At 36.0% G+C, this 15321-nt stretch overlaps 3 protein-coding genes across 5 annotated transcripts; 1 reads left to right on the top strand and 2 right to left on the bottom strand.

Moving 5' to 3' along the window:
• Positions 1-98: 98 nt before the first annotated feature.
• LOC143186132 (G-protein coupled receptor Mth2) lies at positions 99-6537 on the bottom strand. 2 transcript variants are annotated; one of them, XM_076389587.1, is made up of 5 exons: positions 5921-6537; positions 3229-3307; positions 1451-1635; positions 1204-1369; positions 99-462 (listed from the first exon to the last, which is right to left on the bottom strand). In XM_076389587.1, the coding sequence occupies exons 1-5, from the start codon at positions 6528-6530 to the stop codon at positions 99-101; spliced, it is 1404 nt and encodes a 467-aa protein (XP_076245702.1). In that variant the 5' UTR covers positions 6531-6537. The 2 variants fall into 2 exon arrangements, with proteins under 2 accessions (XP_076245702.1, XP_076245711.1); XM_076389596.1 differs by lacking the exon at positions 5921-6537 and adding an exon at positions 3463-4081.
• A 1197-nt stretch (positions 6538-7734) lies between these two features.
• Positions 7735-12737, top strand: Ube4a (Ubiquitination factor E4A). The gene is made up of 15 exons (XM_076389546.1): positions 7735-7976; positions 8084-8696; positions 8780-9172; positions 9261-9587; positions 9667-9857; positions 9938-10048; positions 10164-10361; positions 10432-10549; positions 10624-10800; positions 10868-11013; positions 11089-11238; positions 11316-11559; positions 11639-11801; positions 11877-12081; positions 12169-12737. The coding sequence occupies exons 2-15, from the start codon at positions 8133-8135 to the stop codon at positions 12311-12313; spliced, it is 3132 nt and encodes a 1043-aa protein (XP_076245661.1). The 5' UTR covers positions 7735-7976; positions 8084-8132; the 3' UTR covers positions 12314-12737.
• On the bottom strand, positions 12695-14263 carry Aay (phosphoserine phosphatase). 2 transcript variants are annotated; one of them, XM_076389618.1, is made up of 6 exons: positions 14155-14263; positions 13692-13831; positions 13450-13584; positions 13222-13367; positions 12986-13147; positions 12695-12899 (listed from the first exon to the last, which is right to left on the bottom strand). In XM_076389618.1, the coding sequence occupies exons 2-6, from the start codon at positions 13829-13831 to the stop codon at positions 12811-12813; spliced, it is 672 nt and encodes a 223-aa protein (XP_076245733.1). In that variant the 5' UTR covers positions 14155-14263; the 3' UTR covers positions 12695-12810. The 2 variants fall into 2 exon arrangements, with proteins under 2 accessions (XP_076245733.1, XP_076245724.1); XM_076389609.1 differs by lacking the exon at positions 14155-14263 and adding an exon at positions 13959-13997.
• Between the last annotated feature and the right edge of the window lie 1058 nt (positions 14264-15321).

Raw genomic sequence — 15321 nt, forward strand, 5'->3', positions numbered from 1 at the left:
GACCAGAGGATTTTCATGAGCGCCTGAATCATGCGGCAATATTTTGGGAGAGAAAAATCCACAAAGCAGATCCGTACATTAATTGGACAGAGGACGCATTAAGTAGAATCATGGTCGACAACTGGTTTAACGGTACGAAGAGTTTCACTCGTGTAAGGGTTGATTTTTTCTTGTAGCGGTGCCGCAGACGTTGTACAGGTACGAGAAGCTGAACTGTGGTAAGCGCTACGAGTCGAATTCCTCGAGAGAAAATTGCGCCCTTGACAGCCAAGCCTCTTCAGAAGAAGTTGTTTGATTTTATCTTTCCAAACGAAAATGAGGAAGATGATTACTCCTTGCAAGGTATTCGCCAAATCAGTAAAATACCAAATGTACGGTGGTGAATCGTGGAATAGAAATGATATTATCTCCATTGACCAGTTGATGCCCATTACGATGAATAACTTCAAATACAAGTTGAACCTGCGTAATGAATATCTATATATAATTTTCATAATATATCAGAAGTGTAAGATGATACTAATTAGTTTTCATATGTCTAGTAATGTGTGTAGAGTGGGGGAAGGTAAACAAGATGAGAAATTGAAATCATTCTACACTGCTAATTGCAAGCAATTAATTTCCCGATCGTTCTTCAAAAATCCCAACTTAACGAGAAGTTAAAAGTCTATGCCAACTTTATTCAAGAAGTACGTTTGATTTAGAAAAAAACTGAGATTACATAAAGAAAATACATCGAATTCAAAACTCATAGATATTAAGTAAGTAATTATGCTGCACATATTTTCTAATTTTGTGGGTTTCTGTATCGTACATATGTTCAGTATAAAGGAAACGTGTTTTTATATGATACAGACTAATCGCAAGTTGTCCGAAAAACGAAACGTGCGACCATACGGGTAACTGTTCACTGCGGATGTATTTGCTACTTTAGAAGAACCCGTCATTACGAAAACAAATCAAAGCATGGGAAAGTGTCGGTTTTATCCGTAGTATGAGAAGGTCCAAAAATAGTTTAGCCATCATAAGCGTATAGTAAGAGTGCCGATCTCGTCGCATTTTAATCAAAGATAATTAATTCCACGATATTAACGAAATATTTTCGACATATTTTCTGTGTAATCTTCAGAGTTTAGTGTTAGTTATGAAGAATACAGGAGATGGAAGTAATTAATTATTAATAACGAGTCAAAAGGAATTAACCATTGTTTGTTGTCGTCATGGCGCTTACTATCTACGCCTTTGAGATGATGGGCCGTGTCCTTTTTATGTTGCATGATTTTAATAGCCGTTGAGATGAAAAGACATATGTTGCAGATGACAGTAACTCCCATAGGTGCGTAAAAATATATAGCGGTTGCCATTCGCGCTGTAATTACGTTACAAGTAAAGTGTTAATGCTTCATCTTTTGGTTTAAGTTGCAAATGCATTTGTATATACAAAAATTACTGGTAATCCAACAGCTTCGATTTCCAAATCCGGGTCGAATAAAGGAATTCGGAATTTGGGGAAGAAAATCCATGATCATACACACTCCAGTAAGGAGAGACGCGCAACCCCAAGCATAGATCGAGTATATTAGAAATTTTTTGCGTTCTCTTTGTTTCACGCTGCCCTGCAGCGATCTGAAGCCTCTGAAAATGATCATTCCATTAAAAGAAAGGAAACTCATCAGAGGGTCGCATTTTCTCAGCTTTCGCTCTTCCTAGATTCTATTCACGTTACACGGACCAACTCCCAAGGCAACTGTGGTTTTAGATGACGCATCGCATTTCCGGTGCGTACATACCAAATCACAAAAACCAAGTGGAATGTTGTAACGCTGTAGAACATTTTAGGCGAGAGACGCGTTTTCTGCGAAGCCACTTCAACGTTTTGTCTCGGCGTTTGTGAATCATAAACGCAACGCGACTTGGAATAGCAAGAATTTTATTTAGTCTAACAGAATCAAGGGAAATATTAAACTTTTTTGTGCAATTCTGTCGTCATTTAACTTCTATTGGTGCTCTCACTTTTTTTTGCTTTTTGCGAGCCAACTATCTCAATGAGGGACAGGGGACATGGTCACACCCTCGCTCATGTGGCACTCGCTCAGTCATTTATCTACTTATTTATATGAAAAAATGGGCTTGGCGAGTCGCAGGCACGGTTGGGACGATAACATCTTATTAACTCGAGTATAGGATATCATGCGTCGTGGACACATCATTATTCTCGTGTAACATTCTCACGCGATCTTGACGAACTATATAAAAATACCGAGAAATCGGGAACGTTGCAGTATACATGTGTAAACAAAAAAGCCTGAGTTAATGAATAATGAAATATTCGGTAAAACAATCGATAAGTAGCAAACTGAAATTCTTGTAAGTAGATAATTCCAATATGCAACTACTTCCGAACAAAAGATTTTGTTTTCGTCTCACAATGTTTCTCCACGATTCTTTTTGCAGCTCTCTCAATATAGGTGGATAATATCGACGTCGGGGTTGGCGTCAGCTCTGGGAGAGACCAATTCTCGGCATTCGAGATTTGTTTAGACGATACGTCACGATTTGTTTGCTGTACACCTGGCGTTCTATAGATACATAAGTAGATCTCGAACTTTTACAACAGTCTGTCGAGGTAAAAACTCGTTGCGTTCAATCTTGAGAGCAGGTTCGTCCTGAATATTTTTATGAGGCTATTTTCCTTTGACGCTATTCAGCGTAGTTAAACGTATTTATGCGTCATAGTACTCGAAGGATTGAATGACGTCCATCTGCCCTGTCTGCCCTTATTATTCCGAAGTCCCTCAACAGAATCGAAATTACGTCGAGACGTAGGCAATAACTCTCATCGATCCACGTGAGTGTCTCTTAATGGAAATGAATTAAAGGCAGATCCTTGTGTCACTCGTCGCCTCACCCCAAATCGTAGAAGAGAGGAGACGAGTGGAGACATTATGATCGCGTTTACGCGTCAAAGTAATGGTACTCGAAGAGAGTCGTTCGTTCAGTAGACCGATCGAAATTAATTTAAGAATGTTTGCGAAGTATACACGTGCCGTCACGAACCGGATATTAATTCGCGTTATATCGTGATCAATTTTCCTCGGTGTTTGTCAATTCTCAAATTTCCCTTGTTCGTGTAGGATAACAATAATGGCATTTTCAAAGCGTTCATACCGAGAACGAAACGTCAAAGATTAAGCAGTGTAGGTGAAAGAAAAAAGAATATTCGCTTACCCAAACGTCCACCAAATATCGAAGCACATAACATTTAACCAGAAGAAGCTCGCCAGGAATGAGAAATAGATGATTATAGCTGTAACAGAGAAAGTATATATTAGCATAACGTGTTCACATTTTGTCCACAGCGTTAATATTATATCTTCAAAGATATTCTGTGAAAGAAAAACGTAGACAAGTTGATGTTTGATTTTATTAAATACTGACGAGTGTTGACTAAAAAAAGGGTACCCAATGCAATGCAGAGGCCATCAGAAATATTGTCCGGTGGTGTAATCTGTACAGATGCGAGTACTATATATGCGATCATCAGAGAACCGACGTATCCACGAAGTGTATGTCCATGCATATTCTTCAGATCAGGTATCACCGAATAGACGAGAAATGTAACAAAGAGGAAGGGTACTGACACTATCATCCCAACAGGAATGGCGTACCGTGATTGATCCTCTACGTCTTCCTCTGGAGGAAAACAGACACGCACAATATACGAGCCATTCTTGTTGATGCTAAAACAGTATTTCTCATTGACCAGCTGGATCAGATTGTATAGGTAAATAGAGCCATTCGTGAGAAGTATGAATGCATCCTCGGGTGTCGTACTTGGTGAAAGCTCGTATTGACCTCTCTTCTCGCAATAATCTTCCTCGCTCCAGTTGAAATTAATAATTTTGACTTGATCAGGAATAGGACGTTTTGTCAACAACTTGTGACTCTTTGAATGATAAAGAGGCGGAAGTCGAAAGGTGTTGTTCGTCTTAAAGCATTTGCGTGATTCACTGTTCAACATCCCCATCCCGTGCGGGCAACACAGGTGGATAGGCGTCGGGATTTCATTTTCTACTTCATCGCTGAAGAAATTTTTAGAAAAGCTGTCATCTTCTGTGTAATCGTTCGATGGAGGCGAAGACGAATGGATATTTATCGCGAATATGGATAAAGCCGATAACAGCCAAATCGTGAAGACCGTTTGTCGACACCAAACAACGCCGAACATCTTGGTAGGTGCGTTCCCGTGAACGAACTGCATTTATCGCGAGTTGTCCGGATCTATCGTGACCGCAAGCATTATCACTACCGCACGGAAACACGACTGAACACTTAATATAGCTGAATACGCCCTTCTATTCTTTTTCGTTTATCTTCATCTAGTAATTAATTTGTGTATGATTCTTCCACACGTTTGCCGTGTCTCTATATTTCTTTTTCCCTCTCCTCTGTTTCGCCGACTTTAAGCAGCAATTTTAGAAAAATAACAATGTTGTCTGCGATATATGGTCGTTGCGTGATCCATTTCTCTTTCTCTGCTTGTACTGTGAAGAAAGCGAGGGAACAAAAGATATATGTTAACAATCTTTTAGAGAGATAGTGAAGACGTAATTAGAAAAGTATTTATGCTTCGATTTCAATTTTCACGGAGATTGGAGTTCCAATCGACTTCTACACACGTTGACACGACGCAGAGTAAGTCTAATCGGTGTTTTAAAGGAAAATGATAAGCACGTTACTTTGTCACAAGGTATTTTGCATTATTTTAGCTTCGAACCGAATAAATCGATGTGGAATGACTTTCCTGGCAGAAATATATTACTGTAGATAAGTAACCGATTACCTTTGAGCATTAGGACGCGTATAGAAGTTTAAACGGCTAACACAAGCTTCGACTTGAATGCCTGCAGGCATTAGAAACACGTAATTGACGAATATGATTAGGAGATTCCCACGCTAAATAAAAATCTCAACTTCAAAACTATTTTGTCGGGAAGAAAACTTTTCGAACACATTTAAAACACAAAACTAACAGCAAACTCAGAAGGATGTAATGTTTGAACGAGTAATTATCATGTTCTTGCAACTAACATATTTGTATCAATTTTCAGCAAGATTTTCACAGTATTCTGCGACATGAATCTTGTACTATAATACAGCGACTAAACATTTTACATCATTCTGATGTAGATGTCGAACACAATTCACGTTACAGGAGAATCGCAATTTTCTGATTCACACTACTCCATCGTACTTTACCAACGTAGTAAGAAAGAAATGACACATGTTTGCATGGATAATGATTTTCCTTCCTCTTCAAATCGTTACTTTCTGTGTATTTTTCCAACGCTGCTTTCAGTCAACAATCATCGATGAATCTCCGCTCGAAGGAGAAGAAACGAAACCATTCATCAACTACTACACACACCAAATACTTGTGATTGAATGAACGACAATATATTGATAAGAAGCGAAACCGTTACACGACGGGTGGCGTTAAGAACGAGAAGAAATATTCGACTGTGAACCATGCGATGAAGCGACGGAACAAGTAGTTATTCTCTTGCATAGCCGAACGACACAACACTGATTATAAGCATTCCAAACTATTCCTGTCATCCATTTATCGTATAAAACCGGTATCTCCTCCTTCCAATTTATGCTATGACCTATAAACATTTCCATGATTATAGATACCGTAAATACCACGTTATTTGAGAAATTATGTTTAATAATGGTGAAGTACTTCGTTTGCCTGAAACTTCAACGTAGCATGGCAAACTTGTAGTCACCTATCTTATTCCATTATCCTTGTATCAATCTTCCTAGCGCGGGAAAGTCAACAATTTCAAAAGACAGAAAGAATAAGAGGAGATTACAAAGAGAAACAAGAAGCAAAAATTATAAATGTGAAGCTTACCTATTGCAGAACAAAAGCTGAACGCAAAGTAGAACAGCTTGGCCAATATGAGGAAGGTGTAGGCAAGGATAAGACAGGCAACGTAACACATTAAGGTTTTTCCATACAGGTTCCTCAGCTCCGGAATGATCGCGTACACCAGAAATGTGACGAGGAAGAATGGGATCGAGATTATGATACCGATCTTGTAAGATTCTTGATGCTTTTCTGGGTCCTCGCTAGACGCAGAACGGTCCGCAGACACGCACACCAGAACGCCTATCTTCTTGAAAGACTCCTTCCAGTCGAAACAGTAACCCCAAGCATGGAACATACTTGTAGAGGTTTTAAGTGTGCCGTTTTTCTGAAGCTCGAACGCATCTTCGGCGTACTGTTCTGGTTCAAGCATGTACTTGGACGAATTCTCTAAACATCTCATGTTCTCCACCACCATGAACAGCTCACCTATGTGTGTGTACCTTTGGATCTCTGGGGCGAGTTGGCTGCTCTTGAGAACCAAATCATGTCCAGATATACCGTCAGATAAACGAGTGCAATTTGGTCGATCACCTGCTCCTAGGATCTCGTTTCGTCGGCAGCATTTTCTCAGACAAGCTCGTAGCTTACACATGCAGCCGAGGGTTTCATTCCCGAAGACTTGGTAAGTCCCAACTGGGTACATCAATTTATTGTGTACTAAAGTTCCATTTGGGAATCTAGTCATCTTATTTGGTTCCAAGACGATAGGAGGAAACGGTCCACAGAAGGAGTTCTGGTTTTCTATTTCATCTGGCTCTTGAGCCCATGCCAGAACAGCACAGTGGATTACAAGCAACGAAATTATAAAATGAATAGCCATGGTACAAAGCTGCATCGCGAGCTTCCCATCAGCGGACTATCAGTTTTACGCGCCCGTAGACAACACTCCGTTTCTTGTGTTTTCGCTTATTTTCATTTCATGGCTATTCGGGCCGAAATCTTGGAGATAACAGACAATTTCATTACGATCGTTTACAAGTTTAGACTTATCGAGGCGGGTTGTGACGACCCGTGACGGTTCGAGACCAACTGCTCTCCGAATTTTTTGATCGCCGCGGTACAGCGCGCTTGAACACCGCCACCCACAGGCTAGATATCTCTACTACCAAGGTAGGTGCCTTCCTTGGACCAACTACCCTTGTGCTCATCTGGTGTACCGTTTATCGATTCTGATAAGAGATTGCAATCGGTAAGTAGAGCGCAGCACCTCTCTCGATGTTCTAGCGACTCCACCAAACGCTGGAAGGGTTTTAAATTGTAAATTCTCGATAGTTATTGCTTGATAGTTAATTAGTGTATCTTTTGATATAATTAGAATATTGTGGGACCTGTTAAATAGACATTTCTTGATGAGTCTAACTAGCGGGTCTGGAACCAAAGACTTCTTTTGTCCTTTCTCTCTTTCATCTTTAATCTTAATCGAGTTATCACAATTTCGCCTCATTCTTACATTCACATTTGCCCCTTTCAACACAAAAAATCTAAGTATGTGTATGTGAATAAGTTTACTACAATTTTCCAGCATTTTTACTTGTTTTTATTGCATACCTGAAGACCTTTTCCTACAACCTCCTATCGCGCAAATAAATTTGTTATTACCTGTGCTATTCCTTAGATTGAAAACATTGATATTAATGTGCAACATTTTTTAAGCATATTTGATTCAAATATATCTCGGTTTTTATTCAACTTCAGTGCCAAATATCCTTCTAGCATATTTAAAAATATCCTATTCTAAGGTTAACCATTTTTGATAAGAGCGAAAAGTATAATTTTGATATCAATGATGAAAATAATGCGCGGACGTATAAATTGTCTGTACCATAGACAAAATATAAAGCAGATTTTTCATCTAATATACATTTTTATTAAATTTGTTCGTTTATCGATTGAGAACAGAACGAGATTGCAGCGCTATTAGTGGTGGGAATTGAAACTAAATATGATAGCGGTGGCCTGATACATACACGGTTTCTATAAGATGATCAGTCTGTTTATGCTTGCTGAGGTAGTATACTTCACATACTTTGTATACAAGGTCCGTGAATGGAATGAGACAGAGTAATATAGAGTAACCATAAAAATTTGTTTTTTTTTCATACTATCTTTCAGTTTGAAAAATAATCGTCGACGATTTATTTTCAGATAATTTGTATATTGATACGAGCTGTCATCGTCTTTTAGCAGGAGAGCTATGTGTGACAACGTAAAGAACAATCCTTTTGCAGGATTGTTCTCAACTATCGACGATGCCGTGTCATTCTCATCCCAAAATCAAATTCTTATTAATAATAATGATAAAGTCAATTACATTACTGAACTTGAAGATAAAAGCGTTCCCGATATTCAAGGATCCACAGACTTTGAAGATTCCGAGAATCGCAAAACTGACAGTGAGGTTAATCGTCTTCTCGGTGACATATTTGGGATAACATTACAGGTTACGGTGACAAACGAACACCAAAATCGTAAACTGGTATTAATTGATGTTGACTCAATGGAACAAGCAGTTTTCGAACGATTAATGCTTCCTGACCTTGAGTCTAAATTGACACTTGTCAGCGATTCCAAACCAGTACAGTGTGATTCGCATACACTAGAAAAACAAGCAATATTTTATTTGTTTGAGTGTTATCGTCGATTACAAGTACATCAGAAGAAATTAGAACTCAGTGATATTGTCAATAAAATGCAACAAATTATATTGCAAAATGCAGGTGTTGCATTACAAGAACCTGACTTATTCGAAGGACAAGAGGTATGTATGTACATGCAGGCATATATGGTGCAACATTTAAGGGTTGCAACGCTAGGAAAATATATTAAGTACATTTTCTTCAGATTCACAATCAATTTATTACATTATGTATGGAAGAGGGTAGACTAAAGCCAGAACTAGTATCTTTTACTAATGGTATTGTGAATGAATTGCAAGCGAAAAATGAAGAAAATGCTGATGATGTAATTGCTGCATCTTTTACCCCTATTCTTTATGTAATTCATGTACAAGCAGCACAAAGCAACCTTCTCTTTTTTCGTCAATATTGGTTTACCATATTGACTTTGTTTGCTTCAATAGAACCTTTAGCCAAATTGTTAATCCAATATAGTACTCCTAAGAATAATGAGGGTAGAGCCTTTGCAGATACATTATTAGGGGCAATTCTTAGTTTAAGCTGTTTACCAAAAACATTAGAAGAACCATATTATTTTTTTGAGAAACCATTAGAACAGGTAAGCAGTCTGACAAAATAATATTGCCAGAATATTGATCGTACACTGACTAGTACATATAGATTAACACTTATATTTGTCACTGTAGTCCAATACTATTATTGAGGGCAACATTTGGACTGCTCTGGATGCATTGAGTGATTCACTGCATAAAGTTTTTCATTTATTGTTAAAATGCTCATCGGATGTTCGTCATTTGACGCTAGAGTGGATAGGCAATTGTCTTCATCTAAATGCAAGTAGAGGAAAAATATGGAACACCCAGAATGATGTCAGTTTCATCAGAGCATCGTGTGTTTCTGATGGTTTTATGTTAAACCTGGGAAATGTGTTATTGCATCTTTGTCAACCATTTTGCAGTGAAAATAGTGAAGCAAAAGCGCTTAGAATAGATCCGACTTATTGTGCTGCAGAAGTAAGTGCATTTTAAAAAAATATAGTAATCAAGTTTATTCCTTCAATTTTAAGAAATACAATAATTTTCTATTTTTCAGGTAAATGAAAATGAAGATTCGAATCATGTCATACATTTGAAAGGAATGTCTTCAGAGACATGTTTAATACCAACATCAGACAATGATGTTCGTCCAGTCGCAAAATCATTTGGATTCACCACGGAATGTTTTTTCTTAACACATAGAGCTTTGGATCTTGGCTACAGAGTAGTGTTAGACAAGCTTTTAAGGTTTATACTTTTTGGCATAATGGTTTCGCTGTACATTACATAAATTAGTGTTTGTAACAAAACAATTATTAAAATTTTAGAACTAGTCAAAACTTTGCAAGAATGCAAAGAGCACATCAGGATGCGCAAAGTGGTGAAAGCTCGGAAGTAGTAGAAGTAATGACTCTGTTCATGGAGGATGAAATGACTAAGTATATGCTTGTTGATTTTAAAAACAGAATAGAAATATTTGTTATGCAATACATCTTTTACTAAATAATTAGATCATATATCATTGTCCTGAAATATTTGTTTTTTAAATTTTAGCTATTTATCCTTAAGAGCGAGTCTTTTAGCTCCAGAGATGTTAAAATTACTAGCAAGGTTTCACGCGACATCAGCATTTTGGTTAGTACAGATATATTTAAATGATGTAAAAGTTGATGAAGAAGAGAATGATTATGCTCCAAAGAAACAGAAACCAGTGACATTTCCTTTTCCAGAAACTGTTCCAGATACTCTAAGGTATTATTTAAAAATTGTACTTTTTAATTATGTTGTTAATTTTCACGTTTAACGAAACACTATTTTTTAGATGCATTCCTGAGTTTGTTGTGGAGAACACTATTAGATTTATATGCTTTTTACGTCGTCTAAATCCAAATGTTTTCGAAGAACAAGGCTCGTCGTTTTTAGTACCAGTGTTAACAGAGGTACGCTAAAAATACGCATAACAAAATTGAAGTTGAATGAAAATTTGGTAAAATGATTGCGCATGTTGTGTCAGATCATAGTGCTGATGGAGTCTCAAAAACGATTATATAATCCCCACTTGCGTGCCCGATTGGCAGAGGGTTTAGAAGCTCTTTTACCTACAGCTGATGAAACCATGAACCCCATAATATCAAATTTAGAAACATTCCACAGAGAACAATTATTTATTACACATCCGCATAGGCAACATGTATGTAATTGTTATTGAATTTCTTAAATATTTTTCACCTTTTATAAAGTTCTGTTTCATAATTTAGATAGTCGCCAATTTACTTAAAGTATTTGTAAGCATTGAAATGACTGGGGAAAGTGTACAGTTTGAACAAAAGTTTAATTACCGACGTCCTATGTACGTTGTCATGAAATATTTATGGAAACTTCCCGAACATCGTAATAATTTTATGTAAGTAAAACGTTAGACGATATAAACAGTCATAATACAACTGAATACTTAATGGCTTAAACATTTATCTTATAGTTCTCTAGCTGCAGAAGCAGAGGCTAACATGGAAGCAGCTCAGCCACCACTATTTTTGCGTTTTATAAATCTTTTAATGAATGATGCTATCTTTTTATTAGACGAAGCTCTTTCAAATATGGCTCAGTTAAGGCAACTACTTCAAACAAGGTATTTAATTAACATATTTAATAAGAGTTACATAAGTACAATAAAACGTTTTAATGTATGTATTATGTAATCTGAAGAGAAAGTGACGAATGGAAGAAATTATCGCAACATGAACGTGACCAACAAAATGGTTACCTTCTACGGCTTGGTATGATAGCTCGATTTGATAATATTTTGGGCGGAAAGACTATAGATATGTTAAAAACGTTAACTACAGAGATAAAAACTATCTTTTGTCATCCAACAATGGTGGATCGTATTGCTTCAATGCTTAATTATTTACTACTTCAGTTAGTTGGACCAAATAAAAAAAATCTAAAGGTATAAAGTACATACAATTAAGTGGTTTTGAAATAGATTTAGTTTTACAAAGCCTTTTGATAAGTTAACTCGACTTTAGGTCAACGATAAAAAAGAATATGCATTCAATCCAGCAAATTTAGTAGTGAATATATGTCAAATCTACATTAATCTCGGTCAAATGGAATCCTTTGTGCTCGCTGTCTCCCAAGACGGTCGGTCATATAGTCCTGAACTATTTACGGACACTTTCCTCGTCCTCGGTAAGCTTTTCTACATGATTAATACTAGTAATATTGTTAGAGCCATACATTAAGATAGTTTAACTGACTTTTCAGTTCGTATTGGAGCAGATAATATCTGGAGGGAGTTGTTTTCATTCGTAGAAAGTGTAGAAGCGGCTGCAAGTCACAAGAAAGAAGAGGACGAAATTTTACTCGATGCTCCCGATGAGTTTCTTGATCCTATTATGTCTACTTTAATGACAGATCCTGTTATTTTACCATCTTCTAAAATAACTATTGATCGTCAAACTATTGCAAGGTAAATATTCTTCATAATTATTAACAGTCATTTTGTGGTTAAAGAAACACATTCAGCTGTGTTGTGTTACTCCTTCGTACATTTTAGGCATTTATTGAGTGATCAAACAGATCCATTCAATAGATCTTTTCTCACTATGGATATGGTCAAACCTGATAGTGAATTGCAACGTAGAATACAAGAATGGATGCATAAGAAAAAACAGGAAAGGCAAAAAATAGTTACTCATTAACTATTCAAAAGTGAAACCGCGTGGTGAATAATAACATTTAAAGCATATTTTCCGAGTTCGGTAATCCTCACGGTTTCAAGTATCGAAGCCAGAGAGCGTAATTTGTGGCCAACCAAATGCGCTGTGACTTTCGGCTCAAATTTTGTTTTATAGAACACAGGTTGCATATAACCCGTATGTATGTGTATGTGTACAAAAATTCTCTTTATAGATATGTAGAAATGTCAGTTTTATCCTACAATTAATGTCATGTTTAGAAGACCTTTTGACATTGCATTTTGTATAGAGTTACGTATGTTCTATAGGAATCTATGTAAATAAACACTCTTAAAGTTTCTTGTGTTTACTTGGATTATGAGTGAAATAAATTATAAGACAATGTAATAACTTGAAAGTTTAATATATTATGGAATATTTAAAAAAATATGCATTATAAAATTGTTTAAAAACATTCACTAATCATTGCTAGAATTTCATAAATTCTATGTCAATTATAATTATAATGCATTTATAAGCTCCTCAAAATTGGTAACAAACCAAGGAGCACCCAATTTGACACTGTCTCTGACAATATTCCCTCCATATCCTGTAACAAAAATAATGTTACATAAATATAAATAAATATATTTCTTTATGTACAATTTGTTAGAATACAATATAATCAAGTTATACCTATAAATAGTTCTGCTACTGAAATGGTTTCTAAATCAGTTGCACCATCTCCAACATGAACTATAGTTTCAAATCCTTTTTCTTTCTTCAAATGCTGAATTACTTTTGCTTTTCCACCGCTTTTTGCAGTGAGCTGTTTTTCATCAAATCCTGCATATTCTCCTATAAATATGTTCATAAAATATTTAGTTATAACAAATTAAATTAATAGAAATCAGGTACAAATGGATAATAACCAGTGAAATAGAATTTAAGTCTGTTTGAAAATACATTTTCTAATGGAATGTCAAGGGATATGGCAACTGGTTCTATTAAACAACGAAAGCCACCGGATATTAGAAACACTTTCTTTTGGCGAGAGTGTAGGGCCTTTATCAGAGCTCTGAAATTTTGGTAAGAAATTTTAGAGAAAACAATGAAAATCAGGTTGCAATAATTCTTTATCGATCAGAATAATTTCCTACTCAATTCCAGATGAAAGATTAGATGGGTGCAACAACAGGAGTTGCTTAACTTGTGTGATAGATGGGTTTATGATATTCAATCTTTCCGTCAAAGATTGTTGAAATGTTACACATCCTTGCATTGCCTGCTTCGTTCTAAAAGTATTTACAATTACTTTCATGTAAGAAAAATTAGAACAATTGCAATTTGAGAACACTTAAAATTCTTAATTTAATAAAAAACAAAAGAAAACGAATCTTACAATGCAGTGACCTCATCTCCCTTTCCACAAAATTTTGCTAGTTCATCGATTCCTTCTTCTCTTATGACGGTAGAGTCGACGTCAAAGGTCACTGCATCTGCTTTCCTCCATATCGCTTTCAGGTCGTTTATATTTGCCATCTATTACATTCACAGCAACAAGTATCGAAACTATAACTTTTTGTGTGTCAAATGCGCAAACAAATAGTTGTCATTCTGCGAAAGCAATAGAGAAACCTAAATAATTGCACATGGTTTGTTAGATTACCTCAAAAGCTTTAAAGAATAACTGTACATGTAAACTAGAATTTCCTTACGATCCCTTCCGGTCATGATAAACTATTACATCATCATAAACTGAACTTTCGAGATATCTAAGGCTACATTTTTATCATTAAATGTTAATAATGTTTGAGGTTAAGACATTACTCGCCCTTTTTTATATGTGTACATTTTTTGCTTACATATTTACGAAGAAGGCGTAATTCGTACTTATTTATTTCATTATTATTCAGCAAACAATGTAACGATAAATGTATACATTCAATGGTCTAAAAAATATGTCAAATAATAGCGTTTCATTTACAAGATTCGGAAATTGGAATACATCTGCATAAATTATATCAGTTTTAATGTATCGAGAAAAAAATGAGAGATATAGGAGAGTAAAAAAGGAAATAAATACATAGTTGAAATTCGGTCTAAATGTTTCTTTTATTGGAAATTCATACGAAGATGACGCTTTTGCACTTAACAATTTCTTAGAGACGACGCCTATGATGTTATTACAGACGACGCATATGTGTGTCTACTAGATGGCACCACAAAGTCTTTCTCGGATAATAGTTCACAAGTTCAGTTGATAGAAAGCCCACTAGGTCTGACGAATTTTAGTTCATAGATATACTAGTAGATGGCTCTGAAATTCTGGTATTCTAAATTTTGGCAGGAAATATAAATTTGTGCACAAAAATGAAACTTAGTAACAGGAGAACATAATGCTGAAGGAGGTATTCCTAGTTTTGGCGGGAAATTTAAAATGTGTGCGCAAAAGTAAGGCTTAGTAACAGGAGAACATAATATTGAAGGAGGTATCCCCAGTTTTGGCGGGAAATTTAAAATTTGTGCGCAAAAGTAAGGCTTAGTAACAGGAGAACATAATATTGAAGGAGGTATCCCCAGTTTTGGCGGGAAATTTAAAACTTGTACGCAAACGCGAGGTTTAGTATTAGGAGAACATAATATTGCAAGAGGTATTCTCACTTTTGGCGGGGGGTTTAAAAAGTTGCGCAAACATGAAACTTAGTATCAGGAGAACTTGGTATTGGAGGAGGTATTCTACATTTTGGCGGGAAATAGAAATTTGCGTAACAGTGAAATTTAGTATCAGGAGAACATAATATTGAAGGAGGTATTCCCAATTTTTGTGGGAAATACAAATTTGTGTGCATAAAAGGAACTTGGTATGAGGAGAACATAACGATAAAGGAGGTATTTCTAGTTAGGATGGGGAAAATGAATGAGCAAGACATAAAATTTCTACACGATTATTTTATTTGTAAGAATAAATATCGTAATCATCATTTGTATACAGAATTAGTTGTTCTCAAGAATAATATAATAATTATATA

This window comes from Calliopsis andreniformis, chromosome 2 (genome assembly GCF_051401765.1).
Source record: "Calliopsis andreniformis isolate RMS-2024a chromosome 2, iyCalAndr_principal, whole genome shotgun sequence".
Classification (NCBI taxonomy): domain Eukaryota; kingdom Metazoa; phylum Arthropoda; class Insecta; order Hymenoptera; family Andrenidae; genus Calliopsis; species Calliopsis andreniformis.